This window comes from Saccopteryx leptura, chromosome 5 (assembly GCF_036850995.1).
Source record: "Saccopteryx leptura isolate mSacLep1 chromosome 5, mSacLep1_pri_phased_curated, whole genome shotgun sequence".
NCBI lineage: Eukaryota > Metazoa > Chordata > Mammalia > Chiroptera > Emballonuridae > Saccopteryx > Saccopteryx leptura.
Genome location: NC_089507.1, coordinates 101,068,893 through 101,095,201, shown reverse-complemented (window position 1 = coordinate 101,095,201; position 26,309 = coordinate 101,068,893). Strand labels below are relative to the sequence as shown.

Here is a 26,309-nt window from a genome sequence, read left to right as displayed (position 1 = left end):
TAGTTATTTTATTTTTTTGGTTGCAATGGTGAAGGGGATTGCTTTCTTAATTTCTCTTTCTGACAGCTCATTGTTAGTGTATAAAAATGCCTCTGGTTTCTGAGTATTAATTTTATTTGTAATTTACTGTTGGATTTGGCTTTTCTAGTAGAGTGACTTTGAAGTCTTGATTTGTTTGTTTCTTTCTCAGTTTTTTAACAAGGTGGTAGTCTAGTTTACTGATCTCAGCAGGAGGCTTATTTAAAACTGTATACAGAAATGTGGCCAGTGTAACCCGAGACTCTGAAGGCCTGATCTGCCAGTCATTCTCTCTAGGGGTGGGGTGTTTTCTCAGCTTCAGAAGGGGGAGGTGTATCTCAAATCTCCATGGAGACCGGAGTTACTGCCCCTCCTCCCCACTTCTTGTTTTCAGCTCTGTCTTGTTAGGCTGATTGGAGCTGGAGAGATGTCTGGAAATGGGTAACCTGGAAACAATTTAGTCTTGCATTGTGTAGAAGGATCAACCCCTCCCCCAGCTATGGCCGCCTCCAGCACTGGATGAGTCCAGCTATGATTTCCTCAAACAGGTTCTATATTGCTTGTTTGTTCTCTTCTCCTTCAGGAACCCCTATGATGTCGTTGTTGTTTCTCTTCATGTTGTCACAGAGGTCTCTTAGAGTTTTCACAGTCTATTTGAGCCTCTTTTCTTTTTGCTGTGCTGCTTCAGTGCTTTTGTTTGTCTTGTCCTCTAAATCGCTGATTTGATCCTCTGCTTCATTCAGCCTGCTATTGATTTCTGCTAGTGCAGTCTTCATTTCTGTTATTGTATTTTGCCATGTCCAGCTCAGCAATGGGTGTGCATGAAAGGAATGTGCTGCAGGACTTAAGAAAAACACACAAGGCACAACATACAAAAAAGATAGGTGCAAGGACTCCCAGCCTCTAGGACTGAGAGCCCAGATTTCTGAAGCCTCATTGTATTTATTGGTCTCTTTTCTCATTAAGCAAATTAACAGAGCCTGCTTTCAGGTTCAGAGAGGGGTAATTAACTAATACCTTTGAGGTATGTAGACAAAAGGCCATAGGGATCAGCTATTTCCTTTAAATAATTTTATCAGTGCTTGCAGGAGCAGCGTTCTGCCCCTATAGGACTTGGCATTCCAAAGTCTGCAACAAAGACTTATCTCAGTACAACAGTCTAACTCCCAGCCATTTTTTTAAACAATATTTGTCATTTCTGACTGGTTCTTGTTTATACTTTCAATGTCCATTTTGATGCTTGCTAGCTCTATATTTTGGTGCTCATTATTTCCATGCATTTTTGCTCTAAGATTCTTGAGCATACTAAAAATTATTATTATAAACTCTGCATCTAGTAGTTTGGTTACTTCCATTTCATTTAGTTGTTTTCTGGAGACTTCTTTTGTTGATACATTGGGGTCACATTTCTCCATCTGCTCATTTTGTCTGTGTATTATGTAGTGCTGTTTGACTGTGAAATTTTTGTGGTGTCTTTTTGAAAAAGATGGGCATGTTGGTAATAATCTCCAGGCCACCTGTTCTCCTTGTTCAACGAATGCTTTTTGTGGGTACTGTTTTTCCCCTTGTGGTATGTGGATATTTAATGCAGTTGGTCCTTTCGTGGGTACAGTTATACTTTCAGATGGCTGGCTCTAAGGTTCAGCCTTGATCATGTGTATTACATGCTGTGTAATATCTGTCCTGTTGGGCGTATATTCTCCACAGTGTCTGTTGCCTGCTAGATTCTTCCTTTGGGTTTGCTGTTTGTGTAGCTAGCTGAGTTTAGGGTTTGTGCTATCTGCCACCCCCTACCAGTTGTTTTGGCTCTAGGTCTTCTTGGGTTGGCATCAGCTGTTGTTTGTAACATCCTGTGAGCTACCTGTCTGCAGCTAATCCTCTTTTTACTGTTTCTGTCTGAGTTTTCTGTGCCTCAGTTGTGTGGGAGGTGCCAACCTTTGTAAAAGAATCAGCTTCCTCCTGCTTAGAGATTACTGCAGCTCTGTAAAAGACCCAGACTCTGTAACTTTTGTCTCCACTTTTCAGCTGCTTCTTCTTCCCTTGAAGCTGACTGGTCTTCCAACAGAGTCTTCTGTAGAAAGACTGTAGCGAGGGCTCACACTGGCCTCACACATGAACCCCTCTATAGGTTGCACACTTGGTGTGTTAGGGCAGCTAAGGTTGGGAATACAACTTTAGTAGGACCCTCTACTTCAGGGGAGTCTTGGTCATGTGCTCAGTATGGGGAACATGGCCCTTACTCCAGGCCATAATCCCTCAGCCACTGCTGGATACTCTAATTTTATTTCTCCCCAACAAGGTGAGCAGCAGGTTCAGATTAGATATGGCAGACAGTCTCTTCTGCCAAATTCTTTATAGCTTGTGAGACCATGCTCACGGGAAGAAGACTGAGAGGGTCCTCTCCTGTGACTGTGACCTGCCCCCAGAAAGTCACTAAGCCCCTAACCCATATCCAACAATAGGCTCACAAGGACCCACATATTAAATGTCCATGCTCCAAGCCTCTCTATATTTCCCCTGTAGAATTTAGCCCCACAGGAGAGCATATCTAGCACCCAGTCTGACAGACTGTGAAGCTCCATCCTATCTAATGCACAAGAGCTGCTGTGCTGGTGCTGATCACGAGGGTGAAACTTGCCTCAGATGAGCCAGATGTGAGTATCCCTTCCTTAAGATATCATTATAGCAAGGACTGGTAAATCCTGAACTGATGCTCTCTGCAGCTGGCCACTGGGTGTGTCCAGCCCAAGGCCTTCCTGGCAGGAGCCCAGCACAGACCATTGAAAGACACTTCCTGTGACTGTCCCTTAGCAACCTTCTTTGAGCTATAAGTAATCCAGACTTTGTTACTGCCTCTGCTGGACCCAGGTGCACATGGAAATATCAGCTGCACACCTAGGCTAGCTTTTACCCACTCTAGGTGTGAGGGAAGTTCCGCTTAAAAAGCCAAGTTGCCCTGAGTCTTGCCTCCTACTGCCTCTATCTGCTGGCTTGTTGGGCTCTCAACTGAAAAAAAAACCTCTGGTAGAGTCTCTAGAGCCTACAGAAATTCATGGATTAGGAAGAGTGGCGGGTGTGTTTCCTCCCCTCAGCCCCAGGTGCAGTCTGTCCAGACTTTTTTTGCAGATATCAGTAGGGTGTGTTCTCTGAGACACAGAGATGAGGTCTGCCCACAGTCTAGAATGTTTCTACTGAGTTTCCCATGAGGTGGAATTATCAGTCTTAGTCTCAAGGGCGTGTGGGGTAAAGCTTTGGCCTCAACTCAGAGAATTGAGTAACTGACACGCTCCCTGCTTCCGGGCCTCTCCAAACTATCCAGTTACCACAGGATGAGGCAGGAGAGTCTCCTGAGGGCAGAACAGTTGCTTTTTCCCAGAATGATGCTGCTCAGAGGGGGCTGCTCCTCCCAAGAAAGTTGGTGATTGCCAAATGACTCGGCACAGGGGTTCCAGTGGCCATCCCTCACCGTGTCTCTCCCTGGGCCTCTAACTTTACACTCTATTCATGCAACTGTATTCCTCTCAGTTCTCCCTCCACCTGAGCCTCAGGTAAGTGGCCGTGAACACGATTATCTACACGGCTTATTTAAAACAGCACCTGCATCTCTGAGAGCTCTTTCTCTTTCTCACAGACAGAAACTTGGCTCTTTTCACCCCCACATTCTGTGTAGACACTTCTTCTAGGCTCTGGGGTTCTAGGCTTGTGCTCTAAGCTTGGGACTGAGCATGCAAACCTCTCAGGCAACACTCCCTGCATTGAATATCCCTCTAGACACTTAGCCACCTTTGCAAGGTAGACATCACAGTATTGTGTAACCTAATAATAGAAATAATATCCTTGCTTTTATAATATTTTATTGGTTAGAATCAGGTCACAAGTACTATCCACACTCAAGGATGGAGTATTACAGCAAGGCATGAATACAGGGAGGCAGGAACCACTGAGGCCATCTGGAAGTGCTCACAGCTCCCCTAATGGAGCATGAGCTCCAAGAGAGAGTCCTGTCTCATTAGTAAATTCTGAGAACCCTTAGAAAAAAGGAGAAATATTGGAAGTAAACACAGTATCTTTCCAGCTGCAAAGAGAAGATGGATTCTGAAAACAATATGCTGTCAGGCATGATATCAACCTCTAGAGATGTCTTAGGATAATGTTTAAATGCAGGTTTAATGAGTTCTTTTAGAAAGAGAAGCAGAGAGCCTGGTAGCTTGGTATGACTTGACTAAGGAAGAAATAGACCCATTATATTTTACTAACAAAGTTCTTGGGCTACTGAATCAGGAAGGAAGGAAAAAAAAATACTGTTTCTGAACTTAAGGCATTTAGTGCAAAATACTGGTGATTATTGAAGAGAGTATTAAACATATTTATAACCTGTGGAATGATGTACTGATGGCTATTAACATCAATTGTGAGAATTTTCTTATGATCTGACACAAGACGTAGCCCTAATTTTGCAAAGAAAATATAAGAAGGATACTCATTACATTTATAGTTGTGAGAAATACTAAATACATGGAATAATGAAATCAGAATTCTGACCTTGACCAGCCAGAGGCATGGGTTGAAATAAGATGAATTGAAATGTTATATCTTGTGGTTGGCTGCAACACACCAACTACACAAATGAATACAGGATGGGGAAACACAGCCTAATGCTACCATTAATCAAAGCAACATTTAGGGGTTTTATCTAGCAGAAGTTTCTGATAGGTTGAGACTATAATTTCTCTAGTATGTCTTTTTGAATTACATTAATTGATGCTGTCATCATGTGAGCACACACAAGAGTGATTACCCCTAGAGCGAGATCATATAAGATGTAGTCAGGAGCACGAACTTTTAGGGTGAGTCAGAATTCATAAGGCTGACGAGAAGGAGGGATAACTTGAGTAGGCTGTTTCAGGAGGAGATGTAGATGAAAGAAAGCAGAACTACAAAAATTGATCCTGGATCTCAGGCTATTTTTTCTTGTCAAAATGATTCAAAGAGGCCCTGGCCGGTTGGTTCAGTGGTAGAGTGTCAGCCTGGTGTGCAGGAGTCCCGGGTTTGATTCCTGGCCAGGGCACACAGGAGAAGCGCCCATCTGCTTCTCCACCCCTTCCCCTCTCCTTCCTCTCTCTCTCTTCCCCTCCTGCAGCCGAGGCTCCATTGGAGCAAAGATGGCCCGGGTGCTGGGGATGGCTCTGTGGCCTGTGCCCCAGGCGCTAGAGTGGCTCTGGTAGCCGCAGAGCGACGCGCCGGAGGGGCAGAGCATCGCCCCTGGTGGGCGTGCCAGGTGGATCCCAGTCCGGTGCATGCGGGAGTCCGTCTGACTGTCTCTCCCCATTTCTAGCTTCAGAAAAAAAAAATGATTCAAAGAAACAATATACAGAATCAGAGGGTGGAAGGAGGTCTTGATACAGTGGAAAAAGATAATGGAACTAATATTGGGGGTTGCTAGGAAATTTTCTTACGTGTGTGCTTGGGACCAGGCATGGAGGTCTGTTCAGGAATTTCTGAATAATATCTTTTTTTAATGGTATTTTTGACCAAATGAAGGGTAAGAAACAACTCAAGTCTCAAGATCTGGAAACAGCTCAAATGTCCATCAGTGGACGAGTGGATTAAAAAGCTGTGGTACATATACACCAGGGAAAGTCGATTTTTTTATACCTACTGCCCACTTTTGTATCTCTGTTAGTAGTAAAATTTTCTAACCGCCCACCAGTTCCACAGTAATGGTGATTTATAAAGTAGGGAAGTATAAAATTTATATAGCAGAGTTACAGCAAGTTAAAGCATATAACAATAATTACTTACCAAGTACTTTATGTCAGATTTTCACTAGTATAGCAGAATAAATCTTTATAAAACAACTTACTATAGTTAAATCTTTTTATTTATACTTTGGTTGTTCCACTACCACCCACCATGAAAGCTGGAAAGCCCACTAGTGGGCAGTAGGGATCAGGTTGACTACCACTGATATACACAATGGAATGCTATAGGACCATGAAAAAGGATATATTACCTTTTGCGACAACATGGATGGACCTTGAAAGTATCATGCTAAGTGAAATAAGCCAGGCAGAGAAAGAAAAATATCATATGACCTCATTCATTTGAGGAATCCAATGAACAATGTGAAGTGAGGAATGCAGTAGAGGCAGAGGCAGGATCAAAGGGACCAGAGGGAAAGCAGACAGAGAGAAAGGGGATGATAGGATGGAATCAGAGAAGGAAAAGAGATTGGTGAAATTATATACACATAACACAGTATTATAGAGAGCAGAAAAGCAAATCTGGAAGAAGGGAGAAGGGCACTGAAGGAGGGGACAAGGGGGATGTTGAGGGGAACACAGGGGAGGGGAGATGTACTTGGGGGGACAGTGGAATCTATGTTAACACAACAATTTAAAATCAATAAAAGAAATAAAAATAAAAATGACTAACCTAATGACTATTTTGCATCTTGTGGAGTAAGTCTGCTGTGATTATCACAGACAACTTGACATGGTTATTTACTTATTTCTTTTTTAACTTAGCAATCCAGGGAGAGCGATGCTAGAGAGAACATGTTAGCTCCTGCAATATGTATTATATTTCTGTACAGTGTTTCTGGGAGCTGTGTGTGCTGTGCCTGTGGAGAGCTAGAAGAACAAGGAAGTCAGTGTATCCGTTCCTTTCATTATGTAACCCTGGCCAGCTGCCATCTCAGCCCTGTCTTACTTGTGATTGGTATGAATAAAATTACTAAAGCCTCGTCTTCCATTTCGGTTGCAGTCCAGAAAAGGAAGGAAAGACAGAGTCAGCTTCACCGGGACTGTAAACAGTGATGGACCCCAAACGTAGCCGTTTTGTGAAACTGCATGATGGGCACTTCATACCAGTGCTTGGACTTGGCACTATTGCTTCTGAAGGTGTAAGTCAAACCCAGGGGAACAGAGGGTTTAATGAAAACAGCCCTACAAGGGCCTAGTACAAATGTGCATGATTTGGAAAGACTCGTGTGGCTTCTATTTTACCACCTCTTATTTTGTACTAAATGAAATGATAAGCCTGACCAGGCAGTGACACAGTGGATAGAGCACTGTACTGGGACACAGAGGACCTAGTTTCAGAATCCTGAGGTCTCTGGCTTGAGCACAGGATCCTCCGGTTTGAGTGGGGGGTCACTTTCTTGAGCGTGGAATTATAGCCTCGTGGATACTGGCTTGAGCTCAAAGATCACTGGCTAGAGCAAGGGATCACTTGCTCTGCTGTAGCCACCTAAGGAGCTGCAACGAAGAATTAATGCTTCTCATCTCTCTCTCTGTTTCTGCTTGTCTGTCCCTGTTTGTCTCTCTCTCTCTGTCTCTGTCAAAAAATAAAATAAAATAAATGGAATGATGAGCTGTTGACTCTGAGGAGTCAGACATGATATTTCTGCAGGTGGATTATCTCTATTATTACCAATATTACTGTTACTTTTTGGTTACTTAATGTACATAGAATGATTACTATGTACTTCAAGTACTTTAAATACATTATTTTCTTCAGTTTCTCAATAGCTAGCCAGGGTAAGTACCATAATTTGTCTTATTTCTCCCTTGTTCAGAATATAAATTTGGATGCTCTCCTTGGACACATCTGCTCCTTGGTCAGCATCATTCTGCTCTTTCTGATGGCCAGGAAGAGAGGACAGCTAATATGATTACTTCTGTGGGATTGTGGGGCTGGAAGTATTTGCCACAGTATTTGTCATTAAAATCTCTATTGTATAAGAAGCCACTATTATTCCAAGGGTTATACATTTATTTATTTATTTACTCACTTGTTTTAATTTTTCTATTGATTTGAGAAAAAGAGGGAGAAGTGTGAGAGAGAGAGAAAAGATTCAACTTGTTGTTTCTCATGGTTGTTCCATTTAGTTGTGTACTCATTGATTGCTTCTTGCTTATGTTTCGACCAAAGGTTGTACCTGCAGCCTCTGCTATAAAGGCTCTATGCTTTACCCACAGAGCAACCTGGCCAGGCCCCCAGGTGTTAGGCATTTAGAAAGGAAACCTGAGGAGGCATAAGTTACAATGTAGACGAAATCGTGCTTCTCATCTGATTTATTATTCATGCATCCCCATGGTTGACAGCAATACACTTAAAGTGTCACACTCTGGTCAAGGTTGGGGAGGGGCAGCTTTGGAGTTGCATAAGTGAGATTATTCCATTAAGTGACAGAGACCATTCCATTCTGTCTTGGTAGAGCTTTGACATAAAATATCAATAGCTAATAGCTGTCAGACAGGGCCAGTTGATTTTCAATGACATAATTATCCATGTATCCACTGTTATAACTTAAGCACAAGTTATGTCTTATAATTGTTACAGTCAACTTTTACTACTGTTGTTAAAGACAGAGAATAGAATAAAACATCTCATAACCCCCTCACAAGAATAAAAGTAACATGTACATCTGCTTAGTACAGTACGAAAGGTAGAAAATGAAAAAGAATCTTCTTTCACACTCTCATCAGATTTTTTTCTAATTGCTATTCTCCCGACTCATCAAGTATTTACTGTGAGTGTTGACAGGAGCAGGAAGCATGGTCCAGGGATCTTGCATGTGACTTCTTTTGTTCAGTCAGGTGTGTTTTCCGGGAAACATGTAAACTCAGTGTCTCAGATATAGTCAGTTAGGCATCTACCATTAGAAATTGAGGCAGGCTGTGTAAATGCCTGGCTGACGCTGTGTGTTGAGGTGAGAAGCAGCAGCCAGTTCTCTGGGCATCTCCTTCTGCATCCACCCGCTCTTGCTTTAGGTTTTCCTGGATTTGGCTCAGGTGTCCTGTCCTCTCTCAGGTTTTTTACAGAAGTTCCCATGCTGACCAGGGGACAGCCTCATGGAACCCCGTATGTGTAATCAACATGTTGATTTTAGTGACCTCAGAGGCTAAAATAAATATTAAAGTCAATAAACCAGTGTTTGGCTTGGTGGACAGAAAAGAACAATATTTTTAATTTCATGTGTATGACTGTCAATACAATCCAGGTAGAATATGTAATTATTAATTACTAAATCAATTATTAACCAATTTCACATTCAAGAGTAAACTTCTACTTGACATTAAAATCTATCCTAGCAGGGAGGGAGTTGGCACCGAAGTTATTTCTGCTTATCAAACATTTTGACAACTAGATAAAGACACTTGATGCAAGGTGAAAAGCTACCTAACAATGCTCGATATTACATCTCTAAATGCCAGGGGAAGTGGAGATATTTAGAATGGGGAAGGGTGATGTGACTTGGGGTGACCTGGGGAGGCCTCAAGGAGGAGGTGAGCTGAGCTTAAGCAAAGCTGATGTCAGACAGAGGCATTCTAATAATGGTGGGGTTGGCTTCATTCAAGTAGAAAAGGCATGCTTCTACTTCAGTGTGCTCACAAAAGGTCTGATGCTGATCAAGGGGCGGCCTCACGTAGCCTGTTTCTCCCCTGACCACCGCCCATAGTGAAACAGAAGGCACAGAGGACTGAAGACAGAAGGACAAAACATTGTCCGATGTAAATAATATGAACTTGAGGCAGAGGAGTACTAATGTTTTTCTGTGGAAAAGGGGAAATTAATTTAAAAGGTCGGATAATATTAAAAATATTCATGATCTTGTCATTAAATAATCTGTCTATGTATGTATACAATAACAACAACAAAACCAAGACTAGCTCCAGTTGGGTCCAAGGCCATTATAAGTTTCCTTGCCCCCTGTGCCAGCCATCCTAGATCCCAGTCATGCTCTGTTGGCCTAAGCTGCTTGTCTAATGGGATAATCACTACCAGGTCTGAGCACCTGGTTACCACGCCTGGTGGTAAATGCTAACATTGTTCTTTTATGGTTATTGCCAGGCATGGAAGCACCAAGAGCTGCCCTAGTGACTTTCCTGAATTCTAGACATGCTCCTCCCTAACACCATTTTATAGGGGCCACACTTCTTCTGAAAAGCAGGATCAATGACCACTGTTCATATAGTCATCCCCTTTGAAACTCAGGGTCTCCTGGCACATGAACTCTGAAGGACTGGGGAGAAGCCATGGCGTTGCTTTACACAGAATCTTTCCTGTGTCACCTGAAGAAGGTTTTCCTGACTGGATTTAGATCCCTAAAGCTGGAAGATCCTAAAATAGAGCAAATAGGCAACATAAATCCCCCAAGTGGCAAACGGATAGTGAGGATGAGAGATTGTGCTGGGTGCTATTCTGTTCCTGGGCCTGTTGAACAATTCTGTATTGAATGGTTTGGTTGTCCAGGTTGCATGGAGAAACCATTTTCACTAATTCATTTTAGATTAGATGTTATACTGCAGTTTAATCCATGCCCCAGAGTATAGGTTTGTTACCAAGTCTTGCCCCATCAAACAAGGAACAAGATACATGTAGAAACAGTAGGTGAACATGCTTTTAAAAAAATAAATTGCTTCTCTTTGAGTCAGGCCAACTGCCAACCCTCCTTATTCATATGTTACAGGTTCCTAAGAGCAAGGTTACTGAGGCCACCAAAGTGGCAATTGATGTAGGTTTCCGTCACATCGACGCAGCATACGTCTATGAAAACGAGGAGGAGGTCGGCAAGGCTATCCGAGAGAAGGTTGCGGATGGCACAGTGAAGAGAGAGGACATATTCTACACCACCAAGGTGCTGTGGGCAACTGACGAGAAGTCACTGTCAGAGCAGATGTGTTATTTTGAAAAAAAAAAGACAAACTTTGGCCTCAGTTTGATTTAGCTGTTTACCTCAAAACATTGTAAAAGTCTAATATATAAAAACAGAAAGCAGAAAAGCATTGCTCTGCTCTGGAATGTGTTAAGCGTGGGACATGATTGCTCAGTCTTTCCAAACACAGGCCAGCAATCACCTGTAACACAAGCACGAATAAAGATACTTACCTTTCTTCCCTGCTGTGAATTGACCAAGCCACTGTAGAGTGGTCCATGCCTTTCATTCTCCAGAAAATTCTCTCAGCACATATCCAAGTGAGGTTGACATATTTTCCCAAGAGAGGAGCCAGACTAAGAAATACTGCTCCCAAAGCAGCACTGATTTACCAAAGTTTGTAACAATTTCCTCTGTGGAAAACCCTGCTTCCAACATAGAGATTGCTTAATGGTCCTGTGTGTCTACGTCACTGATGACTCGTTTCCAGGATGTGGACCTTTCAGCAACCCTGTTTCCAGGCATTTATTATGTAGGGCAGGAGATTCTACTTCCCCTTGCCTGACATTCCTTGACTCTCCTTTTGGACATGAGTTTTCTATTCTAACCCCTAAAACAATTAGGTTGCTTTTCCCGGCCCAGTGAAGTTTCCTTCACAGTATTCTTACGATCACTCAAATAAATCTCAGTGTTCTCATTTATACTAAGAAATTCATTTATACTAAATAACATAAAGTTAGCCCCAGAACTTATTTTTACATTGCCACTGTCTCTTAATATGATGTTAATTTGTTTTCCCATTGTGTGAATCATAAGCCATTTTGTTTATTTGTTTCTTTTGGTTACTGCAGCTTTGGACTACTTTCTTTCGACCAGAATTGGTTCGACAGGCCCTGGAAAGGTCACTGAAGAAACTTCAACTGGACTATGTAGATCTCTTCATAATTCATCTGCCAATAGCTATGAAGGTCAGCTTCTTTTATTTTCCTTTTTTTTTTTTTTTTTCAGAGACAGAGTCAGAGAGAGGAATAGATAGAAACAGACAGACAGGAATGGAGAGAGATGAGAATCATGAACCATTAGCTTTCCTTTGGGACACCTTAGTTGTTCATTGATTACTTTGTGATATGTATCTTGACTATGGGGCTACAACAAACCAAGTAACCCCTTGCTCAAGCCAGCAAACTTGGGTCCAAGCTGGTGAGCTTTGCTCAAACAATACGAGCCCATGCTCCGCTGGTGACCTTGAGGTCTCGAACAGGAATCCTCTGCATCCCAGTCCAATACTTTATCCACTCCGTGACCGCCTGGTCTGACTGAAAGTCAGCTTTTGATTTCCTTATTATGCTCAAGAATATTCATCACTGCTGTTGCACTTTTATTATCTCACTCCACCTAGTTTTGAGGGGATCTTCCTGAGAGAGGTAGATGTGAGTGTGTTGGATAGAACTGCTAAAAGATTTACAACTCTCCTTGACAGTTGTGTCACCTCACTATCCTATAGTCTACAGAAAGATGGAAATTCATTGTCTTACTGCCTCTACTCAAAGCATTGAGAACACTGCCCTTATGTCTAGGTCATGTGCTTCTGTCTGTAGGCCCTTCGTGATGAGGGTCCTCAAGAAACTTGAGTTACAAAAGATAGTAGAGACACAATGGGCATTCCACATGTCTTTAAGGAGAGGGTCTCTTGTATATGATTCTTCCGTTCAGTCAAAAGGGAAGCACTTTTGAGTGGACCATGTTGCACAACTGGGCTCCTCTGGGCATTGCTGGTCCAGCCTCCCATCACAGTGGATATTTGCTGAGCACATCTGGTGTTCTCACTGTCTGGATTGGGTTATCATTAACTGGAACTAAAACGCATTCTTACTAGTAGTGGAAAGTCCCATCCTGCAAACCAGCCTGTCCTTGTGAAACAAAATCAATTCTGACTCTAGGAGAACTCATTCTTAATGAAGTTTTTGTTATTTTTTGTGGGGGGTGGGTAAAAGGGTGGATGTGGTTGGGGATAAGGTACTTTGCTATAATCTTTCAGGTGATTCTGATCTTCCTTTCTCCCACTGTCTTCTCTTACGCATCTCTCTCACTCTCTCTCTGCTTAGTAATAACAGCCTCTTGAAGTATGGTGCCTAAGTGCCAAGCTACTTAGGCACCAGGAAAACCATTCTTTCAAAATATCCTTCTTCTTCATTCTCTTTCCCCTCTGTATTATAGCCTGGAGAGGAGCTCTTTCCAAAGGATGCCAGTGGGAACTTTATTTTAGAGACTGTGGACCTGCGTGACACATGGGAGGTAAGTTCTGCTACTGCCACCGAACGGCACTGTGTCAAGGTGAACATCAATGCACCAAGTCAGAAGATTTGGGTTGTGGCCCTATCTGCTGTCTTCCCTCAGACAAGTCAGTGAATGCCTTTGTACCTGTTCTCTCTTCTGTAAACCAGGGAGTGGACTGGAGTAAGAGCTAAGGTCTATTTTTAATGTAAACTTCTGTGGCTCTAAGAAGGGGTTTCCTTGCCCCATGGATCAGGTTGAGTCTATAAGCCCTAAAAGGGCATTATCAGAAGCAGACTCTAGAGGAATTAATTAGAGCTATATTCCAAGACAGATAAACACACCAAGAGGGGGAAGCTGCTGTCCGCTTAGCAAGAGGAGAGTGAAGCCTACCCTTCTACACCCTATGCTATTCACTTGTTTCACCATTCTAAGAAAGATGAAACAGAAAAACCTCTGGCCAGTAGAAAACCTAAGAGTTTCCCTTTGCCCTTACCTAGGACACCATTTGTTGAGAAACTATTATGTGCCTAAGAGCAAAATATGCACCATGGATGGGGCCAGGCAGCTGAGTGGAATTTAAAATTATCTTAATATCTATTTATTGCCCTGGGTGTGCATATCACAGATTCGAGGACATAGCTATGTGTACATAGCAATAAAGAACCATAGGAAATAATATTTTCAAGTGATAAAACTATTTGGCTCAATCAAATTGTTATGTATGTTAAGACAGATTTCCAGTTTTTGAAAAGTTCACTGTCAAATGGAAAAGCTAAACTTCACTAAAGGTTTGCCACACATGTCCTTTCTCCCCAGGCCCTGGAGAAGTGTAAGGATGCAGGTTTAACCAAGTCCATCGGGGTGTCCAATTTCAATCGAAAGCTGCTTGAGATGATCCTGAACAAGCCAGGGCTCAAGTACAAGCCCGTCTGCAACCAAGTGAGCCTGTGCCCATGGGAACTTCTTAGCTTTCTGCTCTTCATATGCTTTTTCTTGATGTCAGCTGCATAGATGATTGTTCCTTTATTGCAGTAGGAAATTTCAGAGAAGGAACAGGTTGAGTGGAGTGGGAAGATCCTACCTTCCGTCATTCAATATCTCCTGGTTTGAGCTTCCCAGATATTGAGGTAGAGAGGTTAAATAGGCAGGTAGTAGTGTTGGTCTGAAGCTCTGACAGGCAGTCATTGCTAGAGGTACATGTTTGGGAGTCCTTGTTTTATGGGGGCAATTAAACTCAATTAAAAATTGTTTTCAACTGACCAGGCGGTGGTGCAGTGGATAAAGCATTGGACTGGGATGAGGAGGACCCAGGTTCAGGGCCCCGAGGTCGCCAGCTTGAGCACAGGCTCATCTGGTTTGAGTGGAGCTCATCAGCTTGGACCCAAGGTTGCTGAATTGAGCAAGGGGTTACTAGGTCTGCTGTAGCCCCGTGGTCAAGCACATATGAGAGGGCAATCAATGAACAACTAAGGTTTTGCAATGAAAAACTAATGATTGATGCTTCTTATCTTTCTCTGTTCCTGTCTGTCTGTCCCTATCTATCCCTCTGACTATCTCTCTGTCTCTATAAAAAAAATTAAGCTTTCAATTAAAATTGAAATGGATTCTCTTTCCTAGGGAAGTTCATAGAATGAACGGGAAGGGTTGGAAAGTCAACATTTAAGGTTCTGGTTAGGGGATTGAATAGAAGTTGGCAGATAGAGAGGAAGAAAACGAGGAAAATATAGTGTTAGAAAAGCCAAAGAAGACACTTGAAGAGGTGTGTGACAGCCATGGGTGAATCCTGCTTGGAGCAGCTAATGGACCTAGGGATAAAAAGGGTGTGGGATTTTATGACTTGGAGTTCCTGGGAAACTTCTCTGGAGCAGGATCAGAATGGTAAGGGGAAGGCTGGGTAAAAGCAAAGCAGTGCAAAGTGAGGAAGTGGATAAATCATAATTTAAAGAAGTATGTATTTTTAAATAACAATGCTGCCAATGTTCAAGCACAATGATGTTGTACAGTTATATATCCCTTTTGTAAAACTCTGAAAATTATGCAAGAAATCATTCAGATATTTATACTCTTCATCTCTTAATAATTTACTCTTAGGAATCTATTTGTATAAAATAACTCATAATATGTTCAAATATATTCCTCACTCCTTTCTCCTCTCTCTCTCCTTCTCTCAATTCATTTGGGAGAGAAACTAGACATTTTTTTCTTTTAAACTTTTCCTCACAATTGGCTTCACTGATGGATCCCTGGGATACAATTGAACACATTACAGTCTTGTTTTTCTTGTAAATTGAAATTAAAATAAAGACTTGGGGATCACATATATGTAATTGTGAATTCATGATTTCAACAAATGAAGTTATTTTCTTTTGATGATCAAATTATCACCATTATAATCAGAAGATACTTCTTCAGATCACATCCCTCAGTGTCCTTCCTGTCTTCTTAGTTTTCTAAAATGTGAAATGTTTCAGCTCAATTTCTAGGTTTTTTTTACCTAGTCTTGAAATCAGCCATTTTTCTAAGGAGTCTTTTTTTTTTTTTTAATGTAGAAAACCACATATACAGGTCACAACATGTGTATAACAGTTTTTAGTTATTTTAAACACTAACAAAAAAATAACAAGAAAATTGTTTTATCATTTCTGAAGAACACTAGCATTTCGAGATATTTCAGAAGGTGCATGAAAAAATGACCAATCTGGAAAATATGGTGCATATGTTGGGTATCCCTTCAAAGGCTTTTCAAATTTACATGGGGCTCATGTATTCTGATACCTCCTTGTCTCGGCAATTCACAGGTGGAATGTCACCCATACCTCAACCAGAGCAAACTCCTGGAATTCTGCAAGTCGAAGGACATTGTTCTTGTTGCCTACAGTGCCCTGGGGACCCAAAGAGACCCAAACTGGTAAGGAGAATATCGGAGTTAACCTATGTCAGCAACTCTATTCGTGATGAAAAAAATTTAAAAAATTAGGTTTTACATTTTTTTAAGTGTGTGCTTGAGAGAGAGACAGAGACACAGACAGGAAGGGAAAGCAATGAGAAGCATCATCTCATAGTTGCATCACTTTGGTTGTTCATTGATTGCCTCTCACATATTCCTCAACAGGGGTGGGTGTGAGTGGGGTGTCTGCAGCCAAACCAGTGACCTGTTGCCCAATTCAACAACCTTGGGCTGGGCTCAAGCTCCTGGCCTTTGGGCTCAAACCAGAGATCATGGGATCAGGTCGATGATCTCATGCTCAATCCTGTGAGCCTATGCTCAAGCTGGCGATTTGAGGGTTCCCAACTTGGGACCTCAGTGTCCCAAGTCTATGCTCCATCCACTGTGCCACCAACATCAGGCAAGCTCTAACTTTTTATTATGGAAAACTTCAAACATAAATAAAGCAAACACAATAGTGTAGCAAGTGCCCTCACTGAACTTCCAGTCATCAATGTTCTTTCATTCCTGTTTCACACATGCATCCATCAACTTCAAATCCTACCCAAAAAAAATTTTTAAGTGATTTTATGATAGAATTTATACAGCTTGTTATGCATAAATCTTAGGTGTACATGTTGACAAATGGATATATTGTATAACAAATGTTTTTCTTCAATTATCTGGAAAATACAGGACAGACGGACAGCACTCCCTCGAGTTCTAGTTCTACATCCTTCAAATCTCCATTTTCTGATCTTGTTCACAGGGTGGACAAGGATAGCCCTGTTCTCTTGGAGGACCCAACCTTGAATGCCATTGCCAAGAAACACAATAGAAGTGCTGGTCAGGTGGCCCTGCGCTACCAAGTGCAGCGGGGAGTGGTGGTTCTGGCCAAGAGCTTCAATGAGAAGAGAATCAAAGAGAACTTTCAGGTACAGGCTGGACACCATCTCCCCAGATTGAGGAGTGGGTGCTGTACTGGGGGCCATGTCTCTCACCTTCCAGCATGTACCCATGTTCATTTATTCCCATGCATTTCCCCATGTGCTGTGGGGCAGCTTGGAAGAATGGGACAGAGAGCACTGGCCTCACAGTCCTAGGTTTTATGGCCCCTAAGCCTGGATTTGCTGCTTCCTGGTTGTGTGACACTGAGTATATTTTATCTCTGTTTATTCATCAATTCTAGAGGCATCTTAACATGCAGTAAAGAACTTTTAAAACCCTGGTTCCTTTCTTTCATCTACTCTACATAATGAACCTTTATTTGTATTTCAGTATCAAACCTGAATAGGATTAGCTGCTTTGCTGAACCACTGGGATCCCAGCAGAGTGTGGTTCACCATTGTACTTGGCATGGCTGTGTTAGGGAGTTTGCTCCTTGTTAAACTAAACTTGTTTCTATGTCAGTGTGTTCTCTAGACAGTGACATCCTAAATGCCATGACTCCTTCTCGGTCATCTTTTACCATCTTTGCCCTAGCAACCTCCTGGCAGGTAGGAAGCTACATATAAGTTTATTAACTGACAAATGAAGGAATAAAAATTTCCCCTAAATTCTTCCTTATGTATCTTCTAGTTTTTAGATCAATCAGTGATCTTCAATTATTTTGTTGTGAACCTCATGAGAAACTATCTATCCCATTTTGAAATAACAGCTAACAGTTTCATCATGAGTATAATATTTGCAAGAGATAACATTTAAAGCACATTATTTATCATGTGTTTACTCCAAAATCTTGAAGCTGTAGGTTTTATTCATTCAATTTCTGGAAATATATAATAGTCAAATCCAAATCTCATTGTTAAACCAATCAGAAAAAATCCCATTTTATTGTAATTTATTATTATTATTATTTTTACTTCAATTCAACACATTAATATATATCTGCATGACAACCGATTTACTTCTGGAATATATTTTCAAGATGAATAAAAGATGGAGCAATAGATGATAGATAGATAATTAGATAGATCTAGATAGATAGAGGCACTGAATTTTCTGTGAAATTCTCCCCTGGATGAGGTAATGTGCTTCCTCTTTAATATTTTTTATCAAAGATAAGTCTGCTTTGCTACTAATTAACTTTTTATTAGGAGAGAGTAAATTTGTATCATGAAATAAAAATTAATCTGGACTTAAGTAAGAGAGACTTTATTCAAAAGGGAGAACTTCCTGAATGTTGAATCTATAAGTATCTCATAGATGAATCAGAAAGATTTTTTCATAGTGGAGTAAACATGATAAGGAGGGAGTGAGCAGGCATGTGGTTGAATAGTTGATGAGCGAATGCTTTTCTAGAGGTCAACAGCTTCTTGGAGAGGCCTTCACAGGGGTTGCTCTCCTTCCAAACTTGCTTATGTTCCAGGCCACATCAAATTTTAGGAGGTGTGTGGGTGAGGGGGAAACGAGAGTAAAGTTTTCAACAGTCAGCAGGTATTTTGTCTGGATTGTTCAACTATCTCTTTGGTTTTTTAATTTTTTTAAAGAGTTTCTTTTTTTTATTTTTTATTTGTTGCAAACAATTCACCCAGAAAGATTTTGGATCAATGTATTATAAATGTCTTTCTTTTGTGAAGTGGAGCCGAGAAGGAGAGGGAATGGGAAAGGAGGAGTGGAGAACCCAGGAGGAGAGTTCTCCGGCTGGTACACCCGGAAGTGATGACAGGGACGCTTCCCCCGTGCTCCCCTGTCTCTGTCCAGCCAGAAAGTCCTCAGTTCCCAGGTGGAGGCTAGCTGCCTTAGGGAGAGTTTAATGTGACTCTTTCTTTCCTTTCAGGTTTTTGACTTTGAATTGACTCCAGAAGACATGAAAGCAATTGACGGCCTCAACAAAAATTACCGATATTTTAAACTTGCATTGTAAGTGATTTTTAGGTTGTTTTCCCAGACTGTTTTCTGTAGCAGGCAGATTAGCAGGGGTACTTGGCTTTTTCAAATCAAGGAAACAGGGCTTATTTCTGGTCTAGAAAAACAAGAGCTTTCTGGAGACATGAGAAAAGAAGTTTATTCTAGGATCAGTTTCTTACCCAACAGATGTGTGTATGGGGCCCAGGAGAGACTATAGGTAAATGGCCAAAGTTTTTGCCATGATGAATTCCTAGCTATTGTGCTCTCAATTCTGTGCCTGCTATGCCTTCACCCAGCTGTGACTTACCCACTTGACACAGAAGGCACAGTTCCTATGGCCCACTGTACTTTCTGAGGTGCTAATCTAAAAATAAATGCCCATTCAAAGTAAGAAGCAACAATCATCTATTGAGATCAATAACAGTAGCTATTTGGGAATCAGTAATATAGGCAGAAGCCCAAGTAACATTTGGAATGGGAGACAAAGGCAATGGGTGTTTATGAGGAAGGGAAGGGGAACAATAATTACATACAGAGAAGGAAGGAATTGAAGTTAATTCTAAACAGTGTTTTTAATTTTCAGTCCAGTGGTGATCAGACCACTACTCATAATAACTGCTTTGTTCTTGTCCTTGAAAACAGTTCCTTGTGATACAGTGTTGCTTAGGACCAGCCCTTAGGACATTTTGCCCTTTTTAACATTTCAGGAAAAAAAAACACATGGTTATATTGATAGTGACCATGTAATAATGAATCCAGCCTGAACTCTATTCATTTGTGTCTTAACACAGTTGTAAAATGTAACGTCAATATTTTTTATGGAGGAGGGGCCATGAAGGCAAGTGTGGTAAAGTCATAATGTGGATCTGCTTCCACCTCCTCCTGGAGAGGCCAGTGGCATTTTTCCTTAACTGCACATTCCTTTCCCAAGTCACTGTCCCTGTCTTCCAAATGTATCTCTCCACTGGCATTTTATCCTTATCAGTAACTCCATTTCTTCAGTTACGTAATTTGACCAAACTTGAGGTATAAGTGGATTGTGAAATTAATTGACCCTAGTGACTCCAGCGGCATATACCAACTTAATTTCTGAAAGCAGTAATTACATTTGGCAGGTATGGTCATGTAGCATACATCTCATCTCCTCAAGAGAGTAGAAGTTCTTTAATGGAAAGAGCCTGAATTATTAGATGAATTTGTTGAAAAGAGCAACAGAGTCTTCACTATTAGCATTCTGATGATCCAGGGACAAAAGTGACACATGGGCCAAAATAACTACCACCTTTTAGCTGTAGCACTTACATCCTGTGGCTAACTGTGATCTACTGCACGCGAATGTGGGAATCGGGCACATACACCAGGAGCTGCATGTCTGCGTGTTGAGGTGGAAGGAAGGGTGTGGTTGTAACCTGAAGAGTTTTTGGCCCATCCTGACTGCATCCACAGTCCTTTGACAGCCTGGGACCGAGTTAGCAAAGGAATATCTCTCTTTCTTTTTCAGTGCTGCTGATCACCCTTATTACCCATTTTCTGAAGAATATTGACTGTCAGCTATCCACCGTGAGTCCCACCAGCATCTCTTGCTTCTAAGGGTGTGGAAAGGATTCCTGCACTTGGTAGAAGTGATTAAAAGCAGTTCTGTATTTCCAGGCACCTTGCCCTTTTTCTTTGGAAATATTTTTCTAAATGTTGTAATAAATACTTACAAATAAAGATGGTTGTTTTCCTGATAATTAAAATATATAATACATACAAATTACAGAAAATTCAGATAATAAAAAGTAAAGGAAAGAGAATAAATATAATGTATACTTAGTCTATTTAAACATTCTAAAACTTTGGGTACATTATCCTTTATGATTTTTCTATACAAATTGTATTTGTGTGTCTTTATTTACAACATTGAAATAATCTTTAACCTATTTGTTCTATATATTTTTTAATACTTAGCTGAAATATTTTCCAAACAATGAAATATTGTTTTAAAATTTCAGTATTATATTTTACTGTTGTAAAGCAGTGCATCTTATTAATTTATTCATTTTAATAATTATCTGCCTACATTCTGACATTGTGATTAGATCTTGCACATTTTGCCATTTATTTATTCATTCATTCAACATATCTTCAATGAAATTTCTTTTATGTACCAGACATTGTTTTATCAATAAGTAAAATAGGAAGAATTAAATTCGAATAAGAAATGTTTTGAATTTACAGTCCAGTGAAGGAAGACTATGAAGGAGACAAAAGGTGTTTGGCTGTTTGAACTGAGGAGTGCCTATTGGGAGATAAGTCTGCATAGGCTCTCAGGGTTTTACACACTTGATAAGCAGAGACACTATTTTTTTTCAAGAAGTGTATCGCCTCGGATTAGAGACCTAGTGGCTCCCTTCAGAGAAAGCTAGGCACTGTTCAGTAATACGAAGAAAATACTGCCTGTTGGAGAAAGGTAGTATGCTTAATGCTCACTCTCATGGATCCAGGTTCTCTAGACCCAGGTTTTCTCCTGTAACTCAACCCACTGCCTCTTCAGTTATCTTCAGGGTCCCTTGACTTCACCTCTGTAGAAATGGGGGCTCAAGGAACTAGCCCAGCTAACCTTATTGTGGGAAATAATTTCGCTGTATGCATACATCAAACCATCACATATACTCTAAATTCACACAGTGTTATATGTCAACTACTGTATATCTCAACAGGGCTGGAAAAAAATGTACTTGGCTACACCTATTGTAATAAACTGCCTTCTTCTATCAGCACTATGAAATCATGCTCACTCATTTATTAGCTTGTGAGTCAGGTCAGAATCTTATGTTTTTCATAATTCTTGACAGTGATGTGCAGAAAATGAAGCAGAGGAGGTTAATGAGTAATGCTGAGGGTGGGAGTGTTAGGTGCTATTATGAGATAGTTTGAAATGATTTTATTGTGAAAATGACTCTTGGGCAAAAATTTAGGCAAGAGAATGAGCTATGCGGATATGTAGGAGAGTAATCATGGACATATAGGCTAAGGCTAGAAGTAAGTGTTCCTGCCTGGTCTGTGGTGGTGCAGTGTATAAAGTGTCAACCAGGAGCCTTAGGTTGCTGGTTCAAAACTCTAGGTTTCAAAGCACATATGATGAGAAATCAGTGAACAATTAAAACGAGGCAACTATAAATTTTTACTTCTTGCTCTACCCCACTCTCTCTGTAAAATTATTTTAAAAAATAAAAAAAGAGAAGTAAGTGTTCCCATAATACTTATGAGACAGCAATTAGGCCAATGTGGGTAGAGTTTAGGGGGCAAGAGAGGTAGAGTAGAAGATAGGGTCTGAATAATCAATGAAGGGATTCTATCATGTTGCTTTTGAGAAAGCTTTTATTCTGAGAGAAATGAAGAATGATATTACCATTTCTAAGCAGAGTAGTTGTGTGAGTAGTTGTCTGATCTATTTTTTTTTAAATATTTTATTTACTGATTTTTGAGAAAGGATAGAGAAAGAAGGGGGTGGGAGTGGGAACCATTACCTCATAGTAGTTACTTCTCATATGTGTCTTGATTGGGAAGCCCGAGGTTTCAAACTGCTGACCTCAGCATTACAGATTAATGTTTTATCCTCTGTGCCACCACTGGTCAGGCTGAACTGCTCTGTTTTAAAGGGTCACTCTGGGTGTTATATTTCTACTTATAATTGCTTCTGCCATGAATTCTTAAATTTAGCACATTTGACATTTATCACATATCTTACTCTGTGGTTTTTACTACACCTTGTTCATCAAGTTCTTGATTCATCAAGAATTTTAATTAGCCCTGGTAAGGCTAGCTCAGTTAATGAGAACATTGTCTCAATACACTAAGGCTGTTCTGATTTCAATCCCAAATCAGAACACATATAGAAGTCAACCAGTGAATGCACAGAATAAGTAGAACAGCAAATGGATATTTCTCTCTCTCTCTACTTTCTTCTCTCTCTAAAATCAATACATTTAGAAAAAAAAAGAATTGAAGTCAGCAAGCCTCTCCTTTTTTTTTATCCTTTTATTTCTCAGGGAGTTTATTTGTTTAGATTAGGTTATACAATAACTTAAATAAAAATTTATCATCCTCTCCACATTTCTTCTTTAAACAGATTTGCTGCTAGTGTTACTGAACTAAAGGGGTTCATTCATCTGCATGAATCAAAGCCCAATCAAATGCAAATAAAAATTTGCAAGCAAGTAAATGTAATAATTAAAGAAATGGCACCATGTCAGGAGTCAATGACACCATGCTCATGCTCAAAGAGAGACATGTCTCCCAGATGACTTCTAAAGTATGAGTTATATAGGGAGAAAATCATTAATTATGGTGGAGATAAGATTGTATTCTCTATTAATTGGTGGGTACTAGGGTAGGGGAAAGTTGATTATTACATCTGGTTTTGACATCAGTCAGCCACATAGTTGCTCTTTCCGGTAGTACAAGGGTGTGGTTGGTGGAGTCTTTTATTTTTTAACTAGAACACAACTGAGTTTTAGATGTTATTTCTAGTTGACTTAAATGTTGTCTCTATGGTCAATAGACCCAGGGTTTTGCACTTAAGATTATGTGATGTTTAGCAGAATCTCATTGTCCTGAGTGTTTGACGATTGAGTGGATATATAAGGGAGAAGGAGGTGGTTGTCAGGTTGTTGGATGAGGTCAATTTGGATCCAAAAAAAAAAAAAAGGAAAAGCATTATACAAAAGAAATGAAGTTTCTGTGCAGTTAGACTGGGTGAGGCCTCCTGAGTTTTCCACTTCTCAGTCTGTCCTTGTACAAATGTCATGTGAGACAAATGTCTCTACAACCAAGATAATTGCTCTGCCTTTATTTATGTTGACCCTTTAATTTAAAGCTGTGAACCACACCTACCAGAGATTCTTAGTCATGTGCTCTGTAGTAAAGCTTACAGATCACTATGTTCTTTTATTTCTTGTTATTTTTTATAAATAAATATTTATTAATTTTAATGGGGTGACATCAATAAATCAGGGCACATATATTCAAAGAAAACATGTCCAGGTTATCTTTCATTCAATTATGTTGCATACCCATCACCCAAAGTCAGATTGTCCTCCGTCACCTTCTATCTAGTTTTCTTCGTGAACCTCCCCCCCCTTCTCCTCTCTCTCCTTCCCTCCCCCCATAACAACCACACTCTTGTCCATGCCTCTTAGTCTCATTTTTATGTCCCACCAATGTATGGAATCATGCAGTTCTTGGTTTTTTTCTGATTTACTTATTTCACTCTATATAATGTTATCAAGATCCCACCATTTTCTTGTAAGTGATCCAATGTCATCATTTCTTATGGCTGAGTAGTATACCATAGTGTATATGTACCACATCTTCTATATCCAGTCTTCTATATATTTTTTTACAGTGATTAAAGCCTTTAAGCAAACTCTTGGACAATACAACAAGAATCCATAAAAGAGTAGTGTGCTTAACATGTTCACCAAGTCCAAGTTGGTACTAACACCATTCCAAATCCCTGCGAATGCAACCCAACCCCAGTTCAGTCCATTAGGAGCTATCACAAGGAGCAGGAGTCCAGAAAAAGTCCACATCCAGGAAAAGTCTGCATGGCACTGGAATTGTTGTCACAATTCTATACTTTGCAGCTCATGCCCAAGTGCCAATGACCGCTGCTTCTAGCTGGTAATGATTCAGGTAGACTGGAAAATCCATCTGCAGCATGTGTGGAGATGGAGCCTCTGTTCTCCTCTGCCTGGAGAGATGAGACCAGGGTGCTTTTCCCTGGAGCTCTGCAACTGTGGCATGGTAAAGAGAACTTTGGGGTGTCAAAGGTAAATTTGTTATTTTTTTAAAAAATTTCAGTGAAAGGAGGGGAGGCAGACAGATGGACTCCTGCATGTGCCCTGGCTGGGATCCACTTGGCAATCCCACTAGGGGGCAATGTTCTGCCCATCTGGGGCTGTTGCTCATCAACAGTCACTTGTTTAGCATCTAAGGTGAAGGCCACATAGCTATCTTCAATACCTGAGGCTTATTTGCTCAAACTGAATGGCTGTGAAAGGAGTAGAGGAGAGAGAGAGAGAGAGAGAGAGAGAGAGAGAGAGAGAGAGAGAATGAGAGAGGGAGGGGTGGAGAAGCAGATGGTCACTTCTCCTGTGTGCACTGATTGGAATCAAAGCCCGGATATTTACACATCTGCCAACACAAGATCACTATGTTCTAAGTGCTCATCAAGCAGTTCTGAATATGGCCAATGTTGGAAACCCCTAATCAAGATTGTCTTGTGACATTTGAAGAATGGCAGCATGAGTGATCCATTTGGAATCTCCTCTAGAGATTTTAACAATTTGAACATCTATAATTCCACAAAGGATTCCCTGATCAATGCAAAAACATGTTTGAGAAATATGCACATTGAAACATCTGATGATGGGCAAGTGAAAGTGACCTGGGGAGGTGGGAAGGGAGAAGAGCTGAGACTAGACAAAGATACAACCTGAAACCTGAAGTTCACACTGCCAAGCTCACTGTAGGGCTCAGCCCATAGAGGGGAGAAATCAGGTTCCCACTGGCACTCCTTCTAGCCAGAAGGAGCAAAGTTATTCAGGGAGCATTCTTGCAGGAGTGGGCAGTATGAGCTGCAGCTGAGTGAGTCCAGAGCCCTGGTGAGAAATGAAGCACAGTGGTGCAGCCACAGTTGTCTGTCAATTGACATTCCAGACAGAGAAACAAAGCCATGTTGCCTGGTCATTTTCCCTCACTCTCCCTGAAGAAGTCCAAAAAAAGCTGTAGCAGTGTGTGTTAAGTTGAAGAGAACCTTAACTGTTAAAGAGAGAACTAGTACTATTGAAACACATTTTTCCTGAGCAACAGGTGCACTCTACAGCTAATTCCAGTGTTGGGTGAAGACACACAGAGGATGCCTCAGAGGTCTGCAGCCAACATTACTGGAAGAGCAGAGCAACAGAAAAAGCAACCAGATTCTTCCAAGTCCCCCTACCCTCACATATCACAGCTGCACTTCTGGCAGTGTCTGGCTGCAGGGAAAACCACAGGGATTTCATAACTTTGGAACCTATTGCCACCACATTGTCTCATAGGGTTGGTCCCCTAAAGCTTAGGTGACAGGGACATAGAGGAGATACCCACCTTCACTGGGAACACATCTAATTTTCCATCACCCCTAAGAGATATGAAAAGTAAAGCATGCAAGAAAGCTAAAAAGCTTGTAAACAGTCCCCCATACTGGAAAACAATAGAAGAATTTATCAATCTAAGTGTCATTCATACATAAACGCTCAGACAAAGCAGGAATCCATCAACTACTATGAATAACCAAGGTAACAAGGTAACTCAGGAAGAAAATTAAAAATCTTCAGATAATAAAGTTAAAGATATGAAAATGTGTGATTTCAAAGCCAGAGAATTCAAGATTGCAGTTCTGAGTAAACTCAACAAGATGTGAGAAAACTCAAACAGTCCATTTAACACACTCAGAAAAATAATCAATTAAAATATAAGTGTTTTAACAAGATATTAAAACTCTGAAAGACCAAATAAAAATTTTGAAGATGAAGAATTCAATTAAAG

The 26,309-nt window shown here is 40.8% G+C and overlaps 1 protein-coding gene across 2 annotated transcripts; it reads left to right on the top strand.

Moving 5' to 3' along the window:
- The first annotated feature begins 445 nt into the window (after window positions 1-445).
- On the top strand, window positions 446-21,496 carry LOC136405692 (aldo-keto reductase family 1 member C15-like). 2 transcript variants are annotated; one of them, XM_066385173.1, is made up of 10 exons: window positions 446-566; window positions 6,784-6,922; window positions 10,496-10,663; window positions 11,533-11,649; window positions 12,899-12,976; window positions 13,775-13,897; window positions 15,757-15,866; window positions 16,654-16,819; window positions 18,664-18,746; window positions 20,236-21,496. In XM_066385173.1, exons 2-10 carry the CDS (start codon window positions 6,836-6,838, stop codon window positions 20,276-20,278), a joined length of 975 nt encoding a protein of 324 aa, XP_066241270.1. In that variant the 5' UTR covers window positions 446-566; window positions 6,784-6,835; the 3' UTR covers window positions 20,279-21,496. The 2 variants fall into 2 exon arrangements, with proteins under 2 accessions (XP_066241270.1, XP_066241271.1); XM_066385174.1 differs by lacking the exon at window positions 446-566 and adding an exon at window positions 2,572-2,672.
- Window positions 21,497-26,309: the final 4,813 nt, after the last annotated feature.

Bases quoted from the DNA above. Each gene is read 5' to 3' on its own strand.
- LOC136405692 (XM_066385173.1), top strand. From the start codon at position 6,836: ATGGACCCCAAACGTAGCCGTTTTGTGAAACTGCATGATGGGCACTTC. The intron at 6,923-10,495 runs GTAAGTCAAACC...CATATGTTACAG, and splicing joins GCACTATTGCTTCTGAAGGT to GTTCCTAAGAGCAAGGTTAC. The intron at 18,747-20,235 runs GTAAGTGATTTT...TTTCTTTTTCAG, and splicing joins CGATATTTTAAACTTGCATT to TGCTGCTGATCACCCTTATT.